Below are 26,344 nucleotides of genomic sequence, written 5' to 3' on the forward strand. Positions count from 1 at the left end.
GCGTGCGCGGTCGGCAAGTGGTTAAGCTGTGCTGCTTTAGCAGTGCAGCTTGATGAATCAGGCCCATAGTGTAAGCATAATGGAAATCAGGTCCTTTATTGTAACTAGGGATGCTCGGAAAATTCCGCGGAATTATGAATTCCGTGATTCCGGCCGGAATTAGGATAATTCCGATTCCGGTAGTCAAATCGGAATTCCTATACCTTTCAAACGGAATTCCGCGGAAATTTTATAATTCCTACGGAATTTTCCGGAATAGCACAAAAATCTCTCTCTCTCTCTCTCTCTCTCTCTCTGGTATATAAGCATGCTTTTCAAAAAGTACAAATCCTTAATCATGCTACTTTTTCTATCGAATTGATCATAATGGAAGTATGGTTTATGCTACCGCCAGCTTTAGCATGTAGTGTGAGTCATGGTCTAGAGGTTAAGACAGATACCTACTACACACTAGGTCCTGGGTTCAAATCCCAGCTATGGTATATAAGCATGCTTTTCAAAAAGTACAAATCCTTAATCATGCTACTTTTTCTATCGAATTGATCATAATGGAAGTATGGTTTATGCTACCGCCAGCTTTAGCATGTAGTGTGGGTCATGGTCTAGAGGTTAAGACAGATACCTACTACACACTAGGTCCTGGGTTCAAATCCCAGTTATGGTATATAAGCATGCTTTTCAAAAAGTACAAATCCTTAATCATGCTACTTTTTCTATCGAATTGATCATAATGGAAGTATGGTTTATGCTACCGCCAGCTTTAGCATGTAGTGTGGGTCATGGTCTAGAGGTTAAGACAGATACCTACTACACACTAGGTCCTGGGTTCAAATCCCAGCTATGGTATATAAGCATGCTTTTCAAAAAGTACAAATCCTTAATCATGCTACTTTTTCTATCGAATTGATCATAATGGAAGTATGGTTTATGCTACCGCCAGCTTTAGCATGTAGTGTGGGTCATGGTCTAGAGGGTAAGACAGATACCTACTACACACTAGGTCCTGGGTTCAAATCCCAGCTATGGTATATAAGCATGCTTTTCAAAAAGTACAAATCCTTAATCATGCTACTTTTTCTATCGAATTGATCATAATGGAAGTATGGTTTATGCTACCGCCAGCTTTAGCATGTAGTGTGGGTCATGGTCTAGAGGTTAAGACAGATACCTACTACACACTAGGTCCTGGGTTCAAATCCCAGCTATGGTATATAAGCATGCTTTTCAAAAAGTACAAATCCTTAATCATGCTACTTTTTCTATCGAATTGATCATAATGGAAGTATGGTTTATGCTACCGCCAGCTTTAGCATGTAGTGTGGGTCATGGTCTAGAGGTTAAGACAGATACCTACTACACACTAGGTTCTGGGTTCAAATCCCAGCTATGGTATATAAGCTGTTTTGAAAATCTGCGATTCCCTGCATTGGATGGATGGAAGGAGGAGGAGGAAGAGAGAGAGAGAGAGATTTTAAAATTTTTCCGACGGAATTCCGTATAAGTCGGAATTCCGCGGAACTGCCCCGGTATACCGTCGGAATGGAACGGTAACGGAATTTCTATATGACGGAATGCGGAATGCGGAATTGTGCCGGAAACGGAAATGGGCTATTCCGACCATGCCTGATTGTAACCACAAACATTTCCCTGATATAGCCAATATAAAACAACAAGTGCACGTTTCACCGCTTATAGCCACTAATCATGGCTTGTTGAATCAGGTCCTATATTCCTTAATATAATAACGACTATATTTTTAGAAACTACATTTTGGCCTCATTATTTGTTTCATTTTATTTGTAGCTACTACAATCCAAACAATTACTTTAAACAAGACAAATATGGGTTAAATCTTTAAATATTGCACCTACAAAGATCATTGTGAATACTGTTTCCATCTTTGGCATAAAATGCGGCTACAACGAACTTACCAAGTACCATGGTTAAGGTTAGGCACCAGGGGAGGAATAAAGGTAAGGGTTAAAATTAGGGTTATATTCTAATAGCGGCTACATCCGGTGCCTTTTGTAAACAAAATCACACTCATTGGCCACAATCACAATCAAAAACAAAATCACCTTTATCAGCTATATCTGGCGCCCATTTTATAAAAGAAATCACATTTATCAGCTATAACCGGTGCCCTTTTACAAAAGAAATTGTGTTTATTGGCTTCATCCAGCAGTTCTTACAAGTTACTACCCCCTTCAGTCTTTACTCCTGTTCCCTAATCGAGAGGTGCCTCAGGCTTTCAGAAGGATTTGCGTTGCATTTGAATTAGCCACTATGTGGTCCTCTGCTATAAATTGGAAATCTTCCTCCTTATCTATACCGCAATTTGAGAATACAGTAGACACCATCATGGGAGCAGATAGGTTGGATCATAGTATCTCAGGGACCTTTTCTACATTTCAATTTGATTGGCAAGAATGGTTGGACTATAGACACTCCCCCTCAGGGGTTTTATATCAGATTTGCTCTGATGTATGGGTAGTTCAGGGAGCTTTGTGTTGTTTGTTGTTACGGCTTTGCTTGTTTGTTATGGCATTATTATTGTTTAGTATTTATATAGCGCCAACATCTTCTGCAGTGCTGTACAGAGTATATTGTCTTGTCACTCAACTATCCCTCAGAGATGCTCACAATCTAATACCTACCATAGTCATATTTCTATGTATGTATCGGGGCCAATTTTAGGGGGAAGCCAATTAACTTAACTGTATGGGAAGAGTGCTACCCACTGCGCCCCTGTGTTGCCCATAACTTGGTTAGTGTTCTTTTGATGTGACATTGGCAGACTATCCGTTATTGTATATTTTATGTGATATGGTAAGGAAGTATTTTCTATTGTATAATTAATGACTTTTATAACTATTTTATATACTGTGTTGACTTAAAACCACTGTTTTTACTGCTTCTTGTAGTTATCCCACGTTATGTTTATTATGCAATTAACTCTTTTTGTAAACTAAATGAAATCACGTTTATCGGCTACATCTAGCTCCTTTTATACATGAAACCATGTTTATCAGCTACATCTGACGGCCTTAATAAACTAAATCAAGTGTCTTGGCTACATTCAGCGTCTCATTATAAAGAAATCTAGTTTATCAGCTATATTCCGCATCCTTTTATAACCAAAATCACGTTCATTGGCTACATCTGGCACCCTATTTTCCCGGCATCGTTTTTACAGGTATGCTGTCGAGCCAGATATAAGTGTTGTGGCTTTTTTTCCCCTTCAGGAGCACCGTGGCTGCATACAGCTGCAGATCATGCCCCATTTGTGTAGATAAAGCATCTGGTTTATTGACACTTGCAATGAAAAATATAAAAAGGGATCACAGGCAAGGAATAACTAGGCTTAGTACTATATGTACCAATGTTGATCTCATCATGTCACCTCAGTTCAGGGATTTTAATGCTTTACAAACCAATGCATTGAGCGCATGAAAGAGTCCTCAGGAAACTGTAAATATGCTACTATGTGCATTTAACATAAAAAATAAAAATGGAAATTCACACTTATGACCAAAACATTTCCCATACCCAGTGCAATAATAGAGCTTCTCATCAGTAATGACAGAGGGATAAGGGAAACTGAACCGGGATGTTATTGGCTGCTGTACTCTACACTGCTCTCCATCCTCCCTAATTCCAGCTATGATGGGAACATGGAGAGCAGTATGCTGTGGCCAGATCAGGTTCTCTGAAGGGGAAGCTATGCTTTACTTATTACTTAGCACCAGTGTGAGATCTCTCATGTAGAACCAGGCTTGTTTTGTTAAAAACATTTCCCACACTTAGCACAATTCAGCAGTGTGGGTTTGTCTATTGTCTGATCTATATATAAAGCATTTGCCACATTCATTACATGAAAAAGGCTTCTCACCAGTGTGAGTTCTCTCACGTGCGGCAAGGTTTGGTTTGTGTATAAAATATTTCCCACACTCAGCACATGTATATGGCTTCTTTATGGCTTCTTACTAGCGTGATATCTCTTATGAAAGATTGTTTTCTTATGAGTGTGAGATGTCTGATGTCTAACAAGGCTTGTTTTACGTCTAAAACATTTCCCACACATAGCACAGGAATAGGGTTTCTCATCAACATGAGTTTTCTTATGACTGGCAAGGTATGATTGCTGAGCAAAAAGTTTCCCACACTCAGCACATGAATAGGGCTTCTCAACAGTGTGAGATCTCTCATGCGTGATTAAGTCTGATTTTTGTACAAAACATTTCCCACACTCAGCACATGAATGGGGCTTCTCACCAGTGTGATATCTCTCATGTGCAGCAAGATTTGATTTCTGTACAAAACATTTCCCACACTCAGAACATGTATAGGGCTTTTCACCAGTGTGGTATCTCTCATGTATGTCAAGGGTTCTTTTCTCTCTAAAATGTTTCCCACACTCAACACATGAATATGGTTTCTCACTGTGAGATCTCTTATGTCTGACAAGTCGTGATTTCCAATTAAAACGTTGCCCACAATCTGCACATGAATAGGGCTTTTCACCAGTATGAATTCTCTCATGTATGGCAAGATTTGATTTACTTGTAAAACATTTCCCACACTCAGCACATGAATAGGGCTTTACACCAGTGTGAGATAATTCATGTGTGATAAGTTGTGTTCTCTCTATAAAGCTTTTCCCACACTCACCACAAGAATAAGGCTTCACACCAGTGTGACGCCTTTCATGTTTAACAAGGATTCCTTTATCTCCAAAACATTTCCCACATGTAACACATGAATATGGTTTTACCTCATGGAGAGATCTCACATGATTGGCAAGCCTTGATCTAAGTGCAAAACATTTCCCACACTCAGCACATGAATATGGCTTACCAGTGTGTGATGTCTTATGACAGGAAAGTTGTGATTTATATGCAAAACACATCCCACACTCAGCACATGAATAGGGCTTCTCACCAGTATGAGATCGCTCATGAATGACAAGGTATGATTTAGTCACAAAACTTTTCCCACACTCATTGCATGAATAAGGCTTCTCGCCTGTGTGAGATTTATCATGTCTGTTAAGGGTTGCTTTATCTCTAAAATGTTTCCCACACTTAGCACATGAATATGACTTCTCAACAGTGTGAGTCGTCTCATGTCTGACAAGAGCTGATTTATGTATAAAACATTTCCCACACTTAGAACATGAATAGGGTTTCTCACCAGTGTGAGTTCTCTTGTGTAAGACAAGATGTGATTTCTGTCCAAAACTTTTTCCACACTGAACACATGAATATGGCTTTTCACCAGTGTGAGATCTCTTATGAATGGCAATCTGGAATTTACGCGTAAAACATTTCCCACACTCAGCACATGAATAAGGCTTCTTACCAGTGTGAGATCTCTTATGTAAGACAAGCTCTGATTTCTTCATAAAACATTTCCCACACTCAGCACATGAATAAGACTTCTTACCAGTGTGAGATAGCTCATGTGTGACAAGCTCAGATTTCTGTGCAAAACATTTCTTACACACAGTACAGAAATAAGGCTTCTCAACAGTGTGAGAGCTCTTATGTAAGACAAGCTCTGATTTCTGCGTAAAACATTTCCCACATTCAGCACATGAATGGGGTTTCTTACCAGTGTGAGATCTCTCATGTTTAACAAGACCTGAATTCTGTATAAAGCATTTCCCACACTTAGAACATGAATAGGGTTTCTCGCCAGTGTGAGATCTCTTATGTAAGACAAGATGTGTTTTCTGTCCAAAATGTTTCCCACACTCCACACATGAATATGGCTTCTCACCAGTGTGAGATCTCTCATGTCTTACGAGATTTGACTTCCTACCAAAACATTTCCCACATGTGGAACATGAATAAGATCCTCCAGCAGGGGGAGAGCTGTGCTGGGTATGAAGCCCCCCAGCGTTAGACAGATGAGGGAAGCCTTGGGTAATATTCGGGATAACCAGGGTAGGTGCAGGAAACACTTGTCCAATGACAACACCATTCGCTGTACAGTCTGTGGATACAGAGGGATGAGTCTCTAAGAGGTTCCTGATGCCGGGACTCCGCACTGCAAATAAAGAAACATCATCACTTCCTGTTAGATAATTCTGAGGGAGAAAGAATTATCTTTAGAGATGGTCAGTGAGCAGCTGATAATTCCAAGTTGATGCAAACTTTATGTAGATTTGAAATGGACCAGGTGCAGCAGCTTCATGGCTTGGTATATAGTTATCATGCATTCTGCACCATCTCAGAGTTATTTGCATGGCACTGACTATCCCTATGCCTAAAACATTGGCCATACATAGAAAAACAGTCAATTGTACAACTTGGTGAGACAATGGAAGCAATGCAATGTTTAAAGGTAGCCATACATCTAGTGATTTGGCTGCACGATTGACCATTCAATTCAATCATTTTAAAGAATCAAGAGAGAATAGAGTGTGTTCCAGAATTCCCAATTCATGAAAAGTGGCTGAATTCATGTTGAATCGACCAGCTTAGTCGATCGAGCAGGATGCAAGATATCGGTTGATGGCAAAGGAATCAGCTATCGTTCACATGTCACTCAATCGACTCTGAATTGATTCTTCCATTCAGATCATGGAGACACAACATCGGTCAGTTCAAATGTGAAGGTGAATCGCATAGGATATCGTTTGTAGTGTGTGGTCATTAGTCAATCGACTTTCAATCAACCATACTAAAGTCGATTCCTTAATAATGTCGATCGCTTTGTCGACTGATTCAAAATAGCTAGATGTATGGCTTCCTTTACTCTAATGATAACAGACCAATATGTACTGATAAGCAAGACATCTGCGTTATGTTTCTAGTTTCATTAGGTTTCTTTTACACATACTTATTGTCATTGTTTATACTCTTGTTACTCATATGTCCCTTGTAAATGTACTATTATCTCCCTCTTGTTTCTAATTGTGCAGATAAAGATATAGTGACTAGGGATGAACCAGCGAGAATCATAGTCTTACAGTGAATTGGGATTTTCTTGCTCTGTACAAATTTTCATGAGAAAGGCCCCCTTTTTCACCTTGCAGTTGAACGTTCACAGGCAAACACAAGAAGTAGTAAAGAGGCCATGATTTGGCAGAAAGCATATGACATTTACAGGAACAAATCATTGGCTTCCAGGAAGCACTGCAAGAGCCAGGAGATCTCACCCCAGGCAAATAAATAGAGGGGCAGAGAGAGGGATTTCCTTATTCCTGTGCCGTTCTCATGATAGTCAAAGCTAGTGAGAGCTTAGGGAGATAGCTGTGTATGATTCAGGGATAGATTCAGGGACAGTGTAGGAATGCTGTAGGCCTGTGTACTAGTCTGTGTCTGTGTGTGAGAGGGTTTATTACAGCCTCCAGCACATTTGCTCTTATGTTAAAAACTGTCTGTGACAGGGTTTACCTATTCATACAGCACACTTAAGATGCCCATACATCAGACAACTTTGGCGGTCGATCGACCAACCAATTTGATAATTATTATCGAACTGAAAATTTATGCCGCCAAGTGCAGGCCGGACCGACGATGCAACCAATTTCAGGCCAAAATTGGTCACGTTAGTCAATTGTGCCTGATGCAAAATGTCGGGCCGAAGTTGGTTGATCGGGTGTGCAGCGGTACAGTGGCTGATTTCTTTACGAGCCACAAATCGATGAAACCCCCGCCGCTGCCCCCCTTATGTATAGGCCAACATGGACAGGTAATGTATAAATGCACACACACGGGGGGCACATTTATGCATTAGGGGGCAGAGGCGCGGCAGTCGCGGTGGGCTCCACCAATTCCCTAAAGATTTCATGCTGAAATCGGACAGGAATCGGTCTGCAGTATATGGACAGCTTAGACAAAGAGAAATTTATTTCTAATCAGATACGATTAGAGATACATTTGTCTGTCAAATCTGCCCATAATCTTCTGATGTTTGGGCACCTTTACGCAGTCACTTACATTGTGTGCACCTTGACACAGGCTATACTATCCATCCAGCAGACTTGCACTGTAACATTGTGTGTACTGTGACACAGGCAATACTCTCCATCCAGCAGACTTGCACTGTAACATTGTGTGTACTGTGGCACAGGCTATACTATCCATCCAGCAGACTTGCACTGTAACATTGTGTGTACTGTGGCACTGGCTATACTATACATCCAGCAGACTTGCACTGTAACATTGTGTGTACCGTGACACAGGCTATACTATCCATGCAGCAGACTTGCACTGTAACATTGTGTGTACTGTGGCACAGGCTATACTATCCATGCAGCAGACTTGCACTGTAACATTGTGTGTACTGTGACACAGGCTATACTATCCATGCAGCAGACTTGCACTGTAACATTGTGTGTACTGTGACACAGGCTATACTATCCATGCAGCAGACTTGCACTGTAACATTGTTTGTACTTTGACACAGGCTATACTATCCATCCAGCAGACTTGCACTGTAACATTGTGTGTACTGTGACACAGGCTATACTATCCATCCAGCAGACTTGCTCTGTAACGTGTGTACTGTGGCACAGGCTACACTATCCATCCAGCAGACATGCACTGTAACATTGTGTGTACTGTGACACAGGCTATACTATCCATCCAGCAGACTTGCTCTGTAACGTGTGTACTGTGGCACAGGCTACACTATCCATCCAGCAGACTTGCCCAGTAACATTGTGTGTACTGTGACACAGGCTATACTATCATTCCAGCCGACTTGCACTGTAACATTGTGTGTACTGTGGCACAGGCTATACTATCCATGCAGCAGACTTGCACTGTAACATTGTGTGTACTGTGACACAGGCTATACTATCCATGCAGCAGACTTGCACTGTAACATTGTGTGTACTGTGACACAGGCTATACTATCCATGCAGCAGACTTGCACTGTAACATTGTTTGTACTTTGACACAGGCTATACTATCCATCCAGCAGACTTGCACTGTAACATTGTGTGTACTGTGACACAGGCTATACTATCCATCCAGCAGACTTGCTCTGTAACGTGTGTACTGTGGCACAGGCTACACTATCCATCCAGCAGACATGCACTGTAACATTGTGTGTACTGTGACACAGGCTATACTATCCATCCAGCAGACTTGCTCTGTAACGTGTGTACTGTGGCACAGGCTACACTATCCATCCAGCAGACTTGCCCTGTAACATTGTGTGTACTGTGACACAGGCTATACTATCGTTCCAGCCGACTTGCACTGTAACATTGTGTGTACTGTGGCACAGGCTATACTATCCATGCAGCAGACTTGCACTGTAACATTGTGTGTACTGTGACACAGGCTATACTATCCATGCAGCAGACTTGCACTGTAACATTGTGTGTACTGTGACACAGGCTATACTATCCATGCAGCAGACTTGCACTGTAACATTGTTTGTACTTTGACACAGGCTATACTATCCATCCAGCAGACTTGCACTGTAACATTGTGTGTACTGTGACACAGGCTATACTATCCATCCAGCAGACTTGCTCTGTAACGTGTGTACTGTGGCACAGGCTACACTATCCATCCAGCAGACATGCACTGTAACATTGTGTGTACTGTGACACAGGCTATACTATCCATCCAGCAGACTTGCTCTGTAACGTGTGTACTGTGGCACAGGCTACACTATCCATCCAGCAGACTTGCCCTGTAACATTGTGTGTACTGTGACACAGGCTATACTATCGTTCCAGCCGACTTGCACTGTAACATTGTGTGTACTGTGGCACAGGCTATACTATCCATCCAGCAGACTTGCACTGTAACATTGTGTGTACTGTGACACAGGCTATACTATCCATGCAGCAGAATTGCACTGTAACATTGTGTGTACTGTGACACAGGCTATACTATCCATCCAGCAGAATTGCACTGTAACATTGTGTGTACTGTGACACAGGCTATACTATCCATCCAGCAGACTTGCACTGTAACATTGTGTGCACTGTGACACAGGCTATACTATCCATCCAGCAGACTTGCACTGTAACATTGTGTGTACTGTGATACAGGCTATACTATCCATCCAGCAGACTTGCACTGTAACATTGTGTGTACTGTGACACAGGCTATACTATCCATCCAGCAGACTTGCTCTGTAACGTGTGTACTGTGGCACAGGCTACACTATCCATCCAGCAGACATGCACTGTAACATTGTGTGTACTGTGACACAGGCTATACTATCCATCCAGCAGACTTGCTCTGTAACGTGTGTACTGTGGCACAGGCTACACTATCCATCCAGCAGACATGCACTGTAACATTGTGTGTACTGTGACACAGGCTATACTATCCATCCAGCAGACTTGCTCCGTAACGTGTGTACTGTGGCACAGGTTATACTATCCATCCAGCAGACTTGCCCTGTAACATTGTGTGTACTGTGACACAGGCTATACTATCGTTCCAGCCGACTTGCACTGTAACATTGTGTGTACTGTGGCACTGGCTATACTATCCATCCAGCAGACTTGCACTGTAACATTGTGTGTACTGTGACACCAGCTATACTATCCATCCAGCAGACTTGCACTGTAACATTGTGTGCACTGTGACACAGGCTATACTATCCATCCAGAAGACTTGCACTGTAACATTGTGTGTACTGTGACACAGGCTATACTATCGTTCCAGCCGACTTGCACTGTAACATTGTGTGTACTGTGGCACTGGCTATACTATCCATCCAGCAGACTTGCACTGTAACATTGTGTGTACTGTGGCACAGGCTACACTATCCATCCAGCAGACTTGCCCTGTAACATTGTGTGTACTGTGACACAGGCTATACTATCGTTCCAGCCGACTTGCACTGTAACATTGTGTGTACTGTGGCACAGGCTATACTATCCATGCAGCAGACTTGCACTGTAACATTGTGTGTACTGTGACACAGGCTATACTATCCATGCAGCAGACTTGCACTGTAACATTGTGTGTACTGTGACACAGGCTATACTATCCATGCAGCAGACTTGCACTGTAACATTGTTTGTACTTTGACACAGGCTATACTATCCATCCAGCAGACTTGCACTGTAACATTGTGTGTACTGTGACACAGGCTATACTATCCATCCAGCAGACTTGCTCTGTAACGTGTGTACTGTGGCACAGGCTACACTATCCATCCAGCAGACATGCACTGTAACATTGTGTGTACTGTGACACAGGCTATACTATCCATCCAGCAGACTTGCTCTGTAACGTGTGTACTGTGGCACAGGCTACACTATCCATCCAGCAGACTTGCCCTGTAACATTGTGTGTACTGTGACACAGGCTATACTATCGTTCCAGCCGACTTGCACTGTAACATTGTGTGTACTGTGGCACAGGCTATACTATCCATGCAGCAGACTTGCACTGTAACATTGTGTGTACTGTGACACAGGCTATACTATCCATGCAGCAGACTTGCACTGTAACATTGTGTGTACTGTGACACAGGCTATACTATCCATGCAGCAGACTTGCACTGTAACATTGTTTGTACTTTGACACAGGCTATACTATCCATCCAGCAGACTTGCACTGTAACATTGTGTGTACTGTGACACAGGCTATACTATCCATCCAGCAGACTTGCTCTGTAACGTGTGTACTGTGGCACAGGCTACACTATCCATCCAGCAGACATGCACTGTAACATTGTGTGTACTGTGACACAGGCTATACTATCCATCCAGCAGACTTGCTCTGTAACGTGTATACTGTGGCACAGGCTACACTACCCATCCAGCAGACTTGCCCTGTAACATTGGGTGTACTGTGATACAGGCTATACTATCGTTCCAGCCGACTTGCACTGTAACATTGTGTGTACTGTGGCACTGGCTCTACTATCCATCCAGCAGACTTGCACTGTAACATTGTGTGTACTGTGACACAGGCTATACTATCCATGCAGCAGAATTGCACTGTAACATTGTGTGTACTGTGACACAGGCTATACTATCCATCCAGCATACTTGCACTGTAACATTGTGTGTACTGTGACACAGGCTATACTATCCATGCAGCAGACTTGCACTGTAACATTGTTTGTACTGTGACACAGGCTATACTATCCATCCAGCAGAATTGCACTGTAACATTGTGTGTACTGTGACGCAGGCTATACTATCCATCCAGCAGACTTGCACTGTAACATTGTGTGCACTGTGACACAGGCTATACTATCCATCCAGCAGACTTGCACTGTAACATTGTGTGTACTGTGACACAGGCTATACTATCCATCCAGCAGACTTGCACTGTAACATTGTGTGTACTGTGACACAGGCTATACTATCCAGCCAGCAGACTTGCTCTGTAACGTGTGTACTGTGGCACAGGCTACACTATCCATCCAGCAGACATGCACTGTAACATTGTGTGTACTGTGACACAGGCTATACTATCCATCCAGCAGACTTGCTCTGTAACGTGTGTACTGTGGCACAGGTTATACTATCCATCCAGCAGACTTGCCCTGTAACATTGTGTGTACTGTGACACAGGCTATACTATCGTTCCAGCCGACTTGCACTGTAACATTGTGTGTACTGTGGCACTGGCTATACTATCCATCCAGAAGACTTGCACTGTAACATTGTGTGTACTGTGACACAGGCTATACTATCGTTCCAGCCGACTTGCACTGTAACATTGTGTGTACTGTGGCACTGGCTATACTATCCATCCAGCAGACTTGCACTGTAACATTGTGTGTACTGTGACACCAGCTATACTATCCATCCAGCAGACTTGCACTGTAACATTGTGTGCACTGTGACACAGGCTATACTATCCATCCAGCAGACTTGCACTGTAACATTGTGTGTACTGTGACACCAGCTATACTATCCATCCAGCAGACTTGCATTGTAACTGTAAGGGTTTGCAAGCATAAGTATATACACTGTCAGCCATTTTGTCTTCTCAGCAGCCATCTTAGGATCCATATATATATTGTAGCAAGCTTTTAGTTTAGCCAGATCTTGAAGACTGAACCTGTCATGCTACACTGCATTCTCACTTCCCCAATTCTGTTCTATCTTTGTCCATCTCTTCAACTTACAGGAAACTTTTATTGTGCCACTCTGACACCTGCAGAGATGTCATATGTTATGCTGGGAAAGTCCTCATCTGTATTATTTAAATCATGTATTATGTAAATATGCTGGAAATTTCTATGTCTATTGAGTTTGCGCAGGATGTACAAAATTGTGCATAAATAATGATCAAGGGCAATACATTTTCAATCTGTCTATCAGTCACAACCTGTGTGTGTGTGTCTTATTGTGACTGACCAGATTCAATGCCAGTACTGGCAAAGATATCACAAAGTATTATCTCAGTATTATTCCTAGGTCATTCCTGAAGGTCCAGTGAGTCTGTGAAGGAACCACTTCCTTACAGTTGGGGATCTCGTCCTGGGATTCATCGAACACCTCACTACTTCAATTCATGTAAGTATTAATTAGGTCTTTGTCTTGAAGGCTGTTTTTATTACTTATATGAATTGTCGTGGGTGTCGATGCAGGCAACTCAGGGTATTGAATAATATTCAGACCTGGGGTCTAAATTTTTAAAGGTATAGTTTTCAATATATAGACCTTAATTTAGAAAAAAAAGAGAGGGACTGGGAATAGGGAATAGGTTTGACTTTTGGTAAGTCTAAATTTTAAAATTTTCGGACTTTTTAGGTAAAAGTCTGAATGAATTGGGTGTTAGATTTTTTGGGAAAATCTAATTTGTCTATCTGGGTCTGATCAACTCAGTAGTAATTTCTTCAGGAAAGAAAGAGTTCCTTTTGGTAAGGAATTAGAAATGATTTCTTTTGGTAAGAATAAGGGTTTAGATAGTCGCCATAGTATATTGATTATGTGGGTTCAAATACTTTGTGATTTCTAATATATGTTTGTCTGGTCGTCTGTTTATCTTATCTGTTGCATAGAAGTATAAGATAATTTGTTGGTATTTGTGTGGAACTTCAAGTCCAAATCATTATATAGAGTGATTTGGCTCCACTGTATTGTGTTCCTTACTAAATAATAGATTGGGTTTAAAGAGGATCCCTAGACTTGAATAATATATACAAGAATCCCTAGACTTCAATAATATAGTAAAACCTGAATAGATGGCCAAGAAAGTATATTATAAATTTGAATTGGGTGAAGAGGGCCAGAATATTGTTACGTTAATTCCTGCCCCTACGCCTATAAGTTTTGAGTCATGTGTAGAGTTTGTTATAAGGGTCTCTGGAAAAAGATCTTTAGTTCACCCGTGGGTAGAAAATATAGTGGAAAAGACCAGGGAAATGAATTTTAGTCCACAATTCCCCTTAATTGGTAGTAATAGTCTAATACATATGAACTTAATTAGGGACTTATGTTTAAAGAGGGAAAAAGATTTGTCACATAATACTAACTGGGATTATCAATATATGTACCAAGGAGCAAAGAATTGGTTAGAATTTGCCCCGCATTATTATTACCGAACAGTTGAATAATAATGTGTGTTTTATGTATGTCTGTTGTCTGTCTATAGGGTGCGCCAGCGATGATATAAATTACTATAAGATTCTTACTGTATTTCTGAGAGAAGGTTAGTAAAATTAATATTAAGAACACACATGGGATTCGGATAAGAGCGGTCATTTACTGAAATCGCCAGTATAAATTCTATGTACGTACAAACTGGTTTCAGACGCCACCTTTGGAAAAGGTCTGTTTGTACTGGATTTTTGTGATGACCGATCATTAAAATTATCTGAATTATCCATGGGTCATGTAAAATAAGCTTTTCTGTAAAAAGAAACATCTCAGAAATATAGTGATGTAATAGTTTCCTATAAATTAGGATCTAATTATGGAATAACATGTATCATAATGTATTCACAACCTGACACATATGTGTGTAAATTGGGAGATTGTATTGAGTGCATGTTTGTGATGTATAATAGAGAGATGAAAACCGCAGGGACGTAGCAATAGGGGGGAGGGGTACAGAAGTACTGACCGTACCCATGCCTTTGGTCCACAAGGGCCCTGAAGGGTCCACCTTCTATCACAGTATTAGTCCTCTATTGGTCCTGAACAATAGTAGTCTTTAACACACTGTTCCCAGTGTGTCCCAATCCCCTCCTTGTACCTCTGACACTCTAAATGTCTTTGGTAAGTTTTGGCACGCTGTATCAATTGCCCTGTATAGAGTTCTTGGGGGGGGGGGGGGGGGCTGATGTAAAATCTACACCAGGGCCCGTAGTTAGAATTCCCCTTTAAGTTTGAAAGGGTTAAAAATTAGCACACGTCATTTTTAAGGGATCTAATCTGCGCCCGCCAACATCTGTGTGGGTTCCTCCTCTGAATCAGTCAGTGACAGCAAAATAAAATGAGGAAGTAAAAAGTATTGCTTTTTAATCTAATGGGGTCTAACATTAAAACATTAGATTAATTAGGAAACATATATGTCCGTATGTATGGATTAATGTCAGGTATACTACTTGGCTTATAAAATAGTAGTATTTTTAACTCTTTTTATCTGTTAATAATGATTTCTGCATATATACGGATGGATTCTTAATAGTTAGAAATAAAAAAGTTAAATTGTATCTAAATAGGCTTGGTTCTGTGACAAAGGATTCGTTTTTTTCTTTTCTTTAATTGGTGTTTCCGGGTGGCTGCACAAAACGCCTGCTTATGGTTTTTTTTCTGCCAGCAGAGAGAGAAAAAAGAGGAACTAGCGTACTACTTTGCAGAGAAAAAAAAAAGCACATTCAGAAGTCTTTTCTGAATATACCGTATATCTGTATACATATGTATCTTATGAGGTATATTATTGGAGTATTTGGAACAGTGAATAATTTATATATATTTCTTTTGTCCCTATCTTTCTTTAATATACCTGCTACTGTGTTGTTCATTACACACGTGGCAGTCTGTAAATAAATCCACACGTCTAGTATAGGAAGTTACCAACTGTCACCCAGGTCCATATGTATCTGATTGAAGTTTCCCATACTGCAGAATAGATTTTTTGGAATTTTTATACATGTCCAAAAGAGGTTCTGATACTTTTTCATAGGTAGTATAGTGAAATCATATATCATAGTTTGGGGCCAATTTGGAAGGTAGCCGGTTGATTTGTCTGTGGGTTTTTTGTGTGTGAGGAAACTGAGTCCCTGGAGGAAACCCATGCAGACTCCGTGCAGATGTTAACCAGGCAGAGATTTAAATAACATTGCAAGGCGAGAGCACTGGTTGCTACGTCACCGTGTTACCTTTAATGTCATAGTGTAAAGAGAATTGAGGTTTTAGTACAACTTAATAACTTTATGGATATGATGGCAATTATCACTTAGACCCATAAAATGTGTAATTAAAGTTAGAAATTGTATCACATTTATTTAAAGTAATAGTTAGTGGTGTTCATTTGAACAGAATTTCTATGGATTACTGAAATAACATTGTATTTCAGAGTCGTATAGGATTCATATATTATATACAGTGGTTCCATGCAGATCAATCCTAGACACATTGAGGAAAAACTTTTGCTCATATGTTGGTAGGGAATGTTCTAATTAAAACTCCTAACAGATAGATATCCTATATAAAAATGCACCTACCTTTTTGTTGAAATGCTGCCTCTGTAAAACCTCTGAAAAAGTCCTCCATACTGGCCTAGTCCACCAGAATACAAAAATAATAATAAATCCTCATCACAAATCTATCTCTCTTCGCCACACAGAGAGAAAGGAAAAAAATGCTCCTCCACATTGTTAAAATGAAATGCAACTGCCTACACTCTGATTCAAATAGGTATCACTGTTACGGAGATATTGTATCTGATCGTAGTTCTGTAAAACAATGACTGCAATTTTGAGATCCGTCAGCATGATTTGCATATAAACACTGAATTTCCTGTATTTGAATTTCTGTGAGTAATATGCTGTAACTGCATAATGCTTTAGCAGAAATGCCATTTTGGGCTTCATATATGGGTCCAGGCCATTATTGTGATCATTTCCTGTATTTAAGAAAAATATATGTCTTTTAAGCCCAAAACTCTTACAAGTCAATTAAAATTAAAATTAAATCCTTGCACTTAACATAGGAAAATAAGTACATTTTTTTCATCCTTAAGAAAATAGCTTAGTTTAGTGCTTGAACTTTTTTGACAAACTGCAGAATCATTTGATGTTGATATGACAATTATTTGGATGAATTTTTGGATTTTTGACTTAATTTTTCACTGTTCTGAAGACTCCTGGGAAAAAAAAAAATACACTGTTTTATAGTGTAATGATTAGAAGCTGTACTTTTGACAAGATTTTTAAGTCCAGTTCTACTTGATTTGTAGTTTAGTGTCTCTTTAGTAAGGAGGTCTTGGCCTAGTCTCTGTAGTGCTGTTTTTGTATATGTACCTATAGAAGTGTGTCTCGGGGACAACCATAGGTATAGTACCTTAAGGCACACTATGTGGAAAAGGACACTATAGATGTTCTGTGTATGTCTGCAGCTTTAAATCTAAAAGGGGACCCAACCCTACTACAGGGAGACAGTGCTGGCCACTGTTTCACTTTACTGTAAACCCTGCCATATAGCCTTTTTGCTAACTCTGACTCTGACCAGACATTAAAATAACTTTAATGTATGGTCAAAGAGGGGAAAAGAGCCCGCCCTGCCCAGGCCTGGTGATCTGTTTCATGCATTGGTGTAGTAAGAAGGGGTAGTGAGGTAGATATTGCACTAGGGCCACCTAAGCTCTTTAAATACATCGCTATTGTTTGTGGTCATTGTGGTATGATTGTGGAAGGTATGATGGAATGAGAGTGTGACTGGTAATGGAAAAATGAAAAATGAGAATTCATTATGGTGTAAAAAATTCATTGGGAATTTATCCTCTCTGCCATGTATGGAGTCACATACTCGCACGGGTACAGCGACATGACGTCATGCGAACGGGGTATTGCGAGAGATCCGCTAGGGTCATAGAAAGATCCGCTAAGTATGTTTTGAAGTTCATGGTAGAGAGTATGAATCCTATTAGTATTACAACTACTAGGAAAAATAAATGAAATGACTTATTGGATTTTTGGGAAAAACCTGATGCTCGCACATGTCTCTTTATTCTTTCAGAAACAACTTGCCAGACATCTATCCTGAGGAGGATAAGAGTTGACTACCTGACCAGAGCCATCCGGAAGTCATCCATCCAGAGGGAGTCTGAGGCTATCCTGAGTCTATTCTCACAGAAGGATTTTCTATTGGATCCACTGGTTTGGGTGAAATAGTTCGACTAAGGCCTGAATTCCAAAAAGAGACTTTTTCATCAGTTCCATAGTTGCGTGTGTCATCTGTTGAAGAATGGAACAAGATCTGGATCTCAGACCCAGGAAGATTGTATGGATTGTGGGACATTCTTATGTGTATTGGGCTCGTAGGAAAGCTACTAATAGTGACTATGGGGAAAACATTGGGTTATCTAAAAATAACTTCATGATCTATTGGTTCAGTATTAGAGGGATGATTTGGAATATGTTTTTTGGTAGGGTTACTTCTTTAATGCGGAGATTTCCTATGCCAGACATTCTTATTTGTCACTTGGGTGGGAACGACATGGGTAAAGCTCACACTATTGATTTGTTACACCGCATGAAATATGATTTTATGCGCATTCATGAGATCATTCCCCAATGTGTGTTGGTTTTTTCTGAAATCATTCCCAGGCGGGTGTGGATTTTTCCCCAAGATAGATTGAGAACCATTAAGACATTCATTAATAGGGAAGTATCTAGATCCCTGCCAGCTATAAGGGGTTTTTCTTATTGGCATAATAAGCTTGAGGGTTCCCGGCCTAACTTATTCCGCCCGGATAGGGTTCACTTGTCTGATCAAGGATTGGATATTTTCAATGCCGATCTTAGATCAATGATTGAATCAGCTGCTATGAGGGGTGGGTCACTATATTAAGGATATGATAGAATGGGATTTAGTTGTAAGTCACATTATAGGTTACTGCTTTCTGAATAAGTAACAGCCTTCATCTCTGCTATATCATCCTTTAGGAAAGAATTATAATTCGGTTTTTGTAAGTTATATAATGGGTTGATCTGTAATGAGCTGATATTTTTATCTCAATTACTAAATAAGGCCAAATGCTGATAAATCCAGGGATTTTTTCTGATTGCCATTTTGGGGTCAGGAAGGAATTTTCCCTTTCCGGGGCTAAAATACACTATGCCTTATAAGGGTTTTTCGCCTTCCTCTGGATCAGCAGTGAAATGGGCCGGTGTGGTGTTTTGTTTTTGGTTAAACTTTATGTACACACATCCTTCTTCAACCCAGATAACTATAAAATTGTATATTTATCAGTCAGAAAAATATATATATATCTACATACATATGCATACGTGTTGTTACACATATAATTCAGCAGACCTGATCTCAGTGGGCAATTTTCAGGGTACAAGTCTCCTATTTTTGGTACCTTGGTCTTTAGTAGATTCAAGTTGGCCATAATTGTCTTGCTAAGTTTTGCTAGAGTATTATATTTTGTCCTATCCTGATTGTGAGTATAATTGGTGAGTGCCCATATGTTTGATTAGCAGAGTCCTTCTAGTATAGTCAAATCTGAAGGTAGCCATCATTACAGTTGTCCTGTTAGTCCTGATTTTGAAAGAGTATCTATGGCAGCGGTTGCTATTAGTTACATCTTTTTCTGCTTTGATTTGTAGTGTGTCTGTATAGATATTTACCATTACTGTGGTAAAACGTCAATTAGCTAACATTCCCTTTCCTTGTTAAATCAGAGTTATATCTGTTTGTCTGAACAAGCATAACAGGATTTTGGTCAGTATGATTGGTGCAATGGACTACAATTTCACAGCAACACAGTTGCCTTGGGCAACCGGATTGGTATATTTAGTATGGGATAATTGGAAGGCCAGAGATGTTGAGGATCTCATGTAGCCTTATTCCCTAGATTTCTGCTGTGATCTGTATTCCCTTTCACAAATGTGTCCTGGACTGAGGCCTGTAGCTACGGTTTGACCTGCTTGGTGAGTTCTGGCAGTACTCCTGTATTTCTGATCTCAGCCTCTGTACTCGGGGCATTAAGGCCTGAGTATGATTGTAGTTGGGTTGATGTCCACTCCCTGGGTTAACAGGAGTGTGTGACCTAGAGTAAAAGATACAAAGATAGTTTGGAGTACAGTGGCTGATGGAGGGTCGGAGGTCTGCCATGCCTCACAAATGGGTTGTAAACTAAATTGTAAAGTCAAGACCACCCTCTCACAAATATAGCCACCTTATGCATGCGCTAGTTGCTATCATAAGGGTGTTTTTGACCTTGGCCTACCTAAAAGCCTAGTATTTAGACAAGCCCTTTTTTAGACAGGAGCAGATGGAAACTTCTCTTGGAGTAAGTGCTGATATAAGACAGTTTCTTTCTTGTATTGATCTGAGAGAAACATTCCTGCTGCAGGCTAATTTATACACATGAGTGTACCCTCACATACAGTATGCATAAGATTTTTGTTAGATTACATCAGGAAAGAGAAGTGCAGACAACTTCTCATGTTATGTCCATTATCACATCGGAGGACTGTGACCAGAATTTTGCCCACTGATATGTTAGTTCTGTATAAGGCTGTATAAGGCTAAATAATTAACATTGATATGATTATCTTTTTTCATAAAGATACAATTAGATTGGCATCCTCCAGGATACTAATCTTTGGGGGACAATACTAGCATAGTCTGTGTAGCCATTTTTCCTTTGGAAAATGTCTAAAAAGGAGGGAATTGTAAGGGTTTGCAAGCATAAGTATATACACTGTCAGCCATTTTGTCTTCTCAGCAGCCATCTTAGGATCCATATATATATTGTAGCAAGCTTTTAGTTTAGCCAGATCTTGAAGACTGAACCTGTCATGCTACACTGCATTCTCACTTCCCCGATTCTGTTCTATCTTTGTCCATCTCTTCAACTTACAGGAAACTTTTATTGTGCCACTCTGACACCTGCAGAGATGTCATATGTTATGCTGGGAAAGTCCTCATCTGTATTATTTAAATCATGTATTATGTAAATATGCTGGAAATTTCTATGTCTATTGAGTTTGCGCAGGATGTACAAAATTGTGCATAAATAATGATCAAGGGCAATACATTTTCAATCTGTCTATCAGTCACAACCTGTGTGTGTGTGTCTTATTGTGACTGACCAGATTCAATGCCAGTACTGGCAAAGATATCACAAAGTATTATCTCAGTATTATTCCTAGGTCATTCCTGAAGGTCCAGTGAGTCTGTGAAGGAACCACTTCCTTACAGTAACATTGTGTGTACTGTGACACAGGCTATACTATCCATCCAGCACACTTGCACTGTAACATTGCCTGCACTGTGACACAGGCTATACTATCCATCCAGCAGTCTTGCACTGTAACATTGTGTGTACTGTGACACAGGCTATACTATCCATCCAGCAGACATGCACTGTAACATTGTGTGTACTGTGACACAGGCTATACTATCCATCCAGCAGACTTGCACTGTAACATTGTGTGTACTGTGACACAGGCTATACTATCCCATCCAGCAGACTTGCACTGTAACATTGTGTGTACTGTGACACAGGCTATACTATCCATCCAGCAGACATGCACTGTAACATTGTGTGTACTGTGACACAGGCTATACTATCCATCCAGCAGACTTGCACTGTAACATTGTGTGCAATGTGACACAGGCTATAATATCCATCCAGCAGACATGCACTGTAACATTGTGTGTACTGTGACACAGGCTATACTATCCATCCAGCAGACTTGCACTGTAACATTGTGTGTACTGTGACACAGGCTATACTATCCCATCCAGCAGACTTGCACTGTAACATTGTGTGTACTGTGACACAGGCTATACTATCCCATCCAGCAGACTTGCACTGTAACAATGTGTGTACTGTGACACAGGCTATACTATCCATCCAGCAGACATGCACTAACATTGTGTGTACTGTGACACAGGCTATACTATCCATCCAGCAGACTTGCACTGTTACATTGTGTGCACTGTGACACAGGCTATACTATCCATCCAGCAGACTTGCGCTGTAACATTGTGTGTACTGTGACACAGGCTATACTATCCATCCAGCAGACTTGCACTGTAACATTGTGTGTACTGTGACACAGGCTATACTATCCATCCAGCAGACTTGCACTGTAACATCGTGTGCACTGTGGCACCAGCTATACTATCAATCCATCCTTGTCACTAATGCAGGTTGGGATATCCAGTATGCGGAGCCCGGACTGTGTGGGGCTCTGTTCCTTGAGCTATACCAGTCCGCATAGTCCATGGTATGGGGGCTCTTGAAGAGCGGAGTGGCCAAGCCTCCTCTTCTCCCCCAGAGCACTTGTCCAATGCATAGACAAGCGGCTCTTCTTCACCTCCAGTGACCAGGAGGAAGTGGGGACCAATGACGCCCTGAGGGGTGTCGTGGTGGCATCTGGGAGTCCCCTTTAAGAAAAGGACTCCCAGATACCAGCTAACAGTGGTTGCAGATGGACATGCTCTGCAAGGTACTAGCCCCTTTAAGTAGTTCACAAACATTGTGAGTCGGGCAGGGACAGGCTGTCATACCCATCATGTTTCTGCTTGATGTGACCCTGTGGAAAGTGACAATGGGGGAGGAGAGGTGGTGGTGGTGGTTGTGGGGGGGGGGGGGGGGGTTGGACGATGTGTTGACATACTACTCCATAGTGAAACGACAGCATCATGGGGAGCTAGAAGGGAGTCTGATCCGCTTCATTATTTTCAAGGGGAAGAGGATAAGAAAGATTATGATGATGATTAGGGAGAGCATGCTGGGTATGGCGGTCAGGACCCATCCAAACTGCATGTCTGCTGTCATGCCCCAGGTGTCGTGTGGGTGATGCAAGAACCTTGACTGCTGCAGCTTCAGAGGGAGGAGGATGTGGGTGATGAGGAGAAGAAGGATTTTTGGGGGGCCTACTGAGGGACAGGAGGATGACACCAGGGGACCACTATTCCATATGTGTGTCCATATGTTATGGTGCCTACAGAAGGTAACCTGCATTTGCTGCATCATAGAGCAGGGTGATTAACGTATTTTTTGCCGTATAAGATGCTCCAGAAAATAAGACACACCTAGGTGTTTAGAGGGAAAAAACAGGGAGAAGATATATACTAAACCTGGTACGCCCATGTTCCAGGAGTGTCTTGAAGATGTTCACCCCAATTGGTATCCTCCTGTGTGCCCGTCTGTCTCTAGGTGTTCCCTTCTGTCCTCCCAGGTGTCCCCTCCTGTCCTCAGGTGTTCCCCCTTCTGTCAACTGGTGTCCCCTCCTGTCCTCCCAGGTGTACCCTTCTGTAACCATATGTTCTCTTCTGTTCTCCATGGTACCTCCCTCTGTGTCCCCATGTCCTCGGTATCTCCCCCGTGTCCCCACTTTCCTCCCCCATGTTCCTGCTATCTCCCCTGTGTCCCCGCTACTGTTCCCTGTTTAAATGTATATAGTGTAGCTACAGGCTGCTCCCTCTCAAGCAGAACCCGCGGGGATAGCCGACCTCTTCACTGCTGCACTTCTCGCTCTAGTGAACGGGGCTAGTAGTGATCATGTCATCAGTACAAGCCACCACTAGAGAGAGAAATGAAGAGGTCAGCTATCCCCGTGGGTTCTGCTGGAGAGGTAACAGCCTGTAGCTACACTATATACATTTAAACAGGCAACAGTAGGAGGGACACATGGAAGTAGCGGGGACATGGGGGAGAGAAGCGGAGACATGATGGAGATAGTGGGGACACGGAGGAGGGAAGCGCGGACACTAGGGAGGGAAGCAGGGACACAGAGGGAGGTAGTGGGGACAGGAGGATAGAAGCGGAGGTGCAGGACAGAGCGGGCACACAGGCAGGGAATCACTGACATGGTGGCAGGTCGGGGGTTCGTATTGGCGGGAGTCTGTAAGTCGGGGATTCCCTGCCTTTGCCGTATAAGATTCTGGGACTTTTTCTACGTATTTTTTGGAGAGAAAAAGTGTGTCTTATACAGCAGAAAATATGGTACTGGCTACCCTTCTGGATCCCTGCTAGCAGTAGCAGTGCCGACCTATTCATAAAATCTGCCTTTCTCAGGCCTACATTCACCTACATTTATACTATACTGCTCTGGGTGGCATTGACGATGTACAACACTCTGGCATGGCAGTCATTGTCGCCCCCTCACATACGGGCATCTCTAGATGCCCATATGTGATCCTCGCTCTGTCATAGGACCTGCTGCAACCTCCTCCTGCTACCTTTTTCAGGCCTACATGCTCCTAATATTCTATTATGTATAGGTTTTCCTCAGTGCTGTTATCACCCCAATCCTGTAGTTCCAGCCTGTAACCACCCAGTGCTCAACAAGGGTACATAGTGTCCACCACCACAGGACAAACAATATGCCAAGCTTAATAGGATTCCCTGATGACGGCATAGAGCCGAAACCTGGTAGGGAAAGGAGAGACGGGCTATCTCTGAAACATACCATTTGTATATGCTAAGGTGCACTTTGATTAACTACTTTGGCCTCCTGGACGTACTAGCTACGCCCAGGAGGCCATGTGCGCGTCCGCGCGCTCCTGGCCGCGGATCGTTAGCCCACGAATCAGCGTATCGGGCTATGGTGCCCAATCACTGATTCCTCTCCCCCGCAGAAAAAGCGACAGCTTCTCTCAGAAGCTCCGCTTTTTCTGGCTGTTGCGTCTCCCGTGCGTCCCTCTAAGTGTATGCTACGCTTAGAGTGACGTCATGTAAACAAACTCATGGCCGCCATCTTGTGGCCAAAAAGTAATACTACATCTGAAATTTAAAAAAAAATAAATTAACACACATTTACATTATAAACACATTGTTTACCTCCCACCCTCCCAAAACTACCCAAATAAAATGTTTAATATAAAAAACAAAAAAAAACATTACAATAAAAAAACAACAACATGTAAATATTTACCTAAGGGTCTAAACTTTTTAAATATCAATGTAAAGATGAAATATTTCTATATTTTTTTTTATTCTAAACTTGTAAATAGTGATAGATGCAAAACGGAAAAAATGCACCTTTATTTCCAAATAAAATATTGTCGCCATACATCGTTATAGGGACATAATTTTAACGGTGTAATAAACGGGACATATGGGCAAATACAATACGTGAGTTTTAATTATGGAGGCATGTATTATTTTAAAACTATAGAGACTGAAATCTGAGAAATAATGCATTTTTTCCGTTTTTTTCTTATTCTTCCTGTTAAAATGCATTTACAGTAAAGTGGCTCTTAGCAAAATGTACCCCCCAAAGAAAGCCTAATTGGCGGCGGAAAAAACAAGATATAGATCAGTTCATTGTGATAAGTAGTGATAAAGTTATAGGCCAATTAATGGGAGGTGAACATTGCTCGGATGCATAAAGTGAAAACGACTGAAGGCTGAAGTGGTTAAGTTCAGTGCAGACACCTTATAAGCTACATGTATGCAGTTGGGTCCAGTGTGTATGGACCCACAATGTAAGTTGTTTTTGTTTTAATCTTTGCAAATACTGGAATAAAATTTGAACCCGTTACAAAAAATCCTATTAAGCCTGGCATATTGTTTGTCCTGTGGTGGTGGACACTATGTACCCTTGTTGAGCACTGGGTGGCTACAGGCTGGAACTACAGGTTTGGGGTGATAACAGCGCTGAGGAAAACCTATACATTTGTTGCAGTTCTACTTTGGATCGGAATTTACCTCTGGCAGCTATTTTGACAACACCTATGTGAAGCGCTTGATTAATCTCTCTTGATTACAACATAGACTAATTTTCTATTATACTACTTTGGGTGGCATTGACGACGCACAATACTCCGCTCTACATGCCAGTTAGCAGTGTGGTCCAAACTCTGTCACAGGGCCTGCCTCATGCAGGACTCTCCTGGTAACGCTAAAGGGATTAAGCACACACGCCGCCAGGTCAGCTGGTGTACAGTAGCACACGATTTGGCAGACGTGCAGACTTTATCAGGGCTAACAGCGGAATTGAGGAAGAGGACTGAGAGGACAGTAAGTAGCTTACTACACTATGAGGGCTGGCAGAAGCCTCAGGAAAGTAAAGGGAGACACTGCACTTTCACATCAGATATCCTTTAAAGTGGACCTGAACTCTTGCACAGGACAGAAGGAAAACAGAGCAAAATGCATCCTGTTTGTATTTAGAGACTTTAGCCTAGCTAATTCTCCCTTATCTGTGACTATTCACAAGTGTAATTTGATCTCTCAGCTGTGTCAGTTGG

General features: G+C 41.5%; 1 protein-coding gene across 1 annotated transcript in view; it reads right to left on the reverse strand.

Moving 5' to 3' along the window:
- Positions 1 to 1,282: 1,282 nt before the first annotated feature.
- LOC137534462 (zinc finger protein 585A-like) overlaps positions 1,283 to 26,344 on the reverse strand; it is a 48,092-nt gene continuing 23,030 nt past the window's right edge. Inside the window, exon 3 of the mRNA XM_068255963.1 lies at positions 1,283 to 6,051. Coding sequence (XP_068112064.1) covers positions 3,974 to 6,051 — 2,078 coding nt within the window. The 3' untranslated portion in view covers positions 1,283 to 3,973. The remainder of the gene's footprint in view (positions 6,052 to 26,344) is intronic.

This window comes from Hyperolius riggenbachi, chromosome 10 (genome assembly GCF_040937935.1).
Source record: "Hyperolius riggenbachi isolate aHypRig1 chromosome 10, aHypRig1.pri, whole genome shotgun sequence".
In the NCBI taxonomy this organism is placed as follows: Eukaryota; Metazoa; Chordata; class Amphibia; order Anura; family Hyperoliidae; genus Hyperolius; species Hyperolius riggenbachi.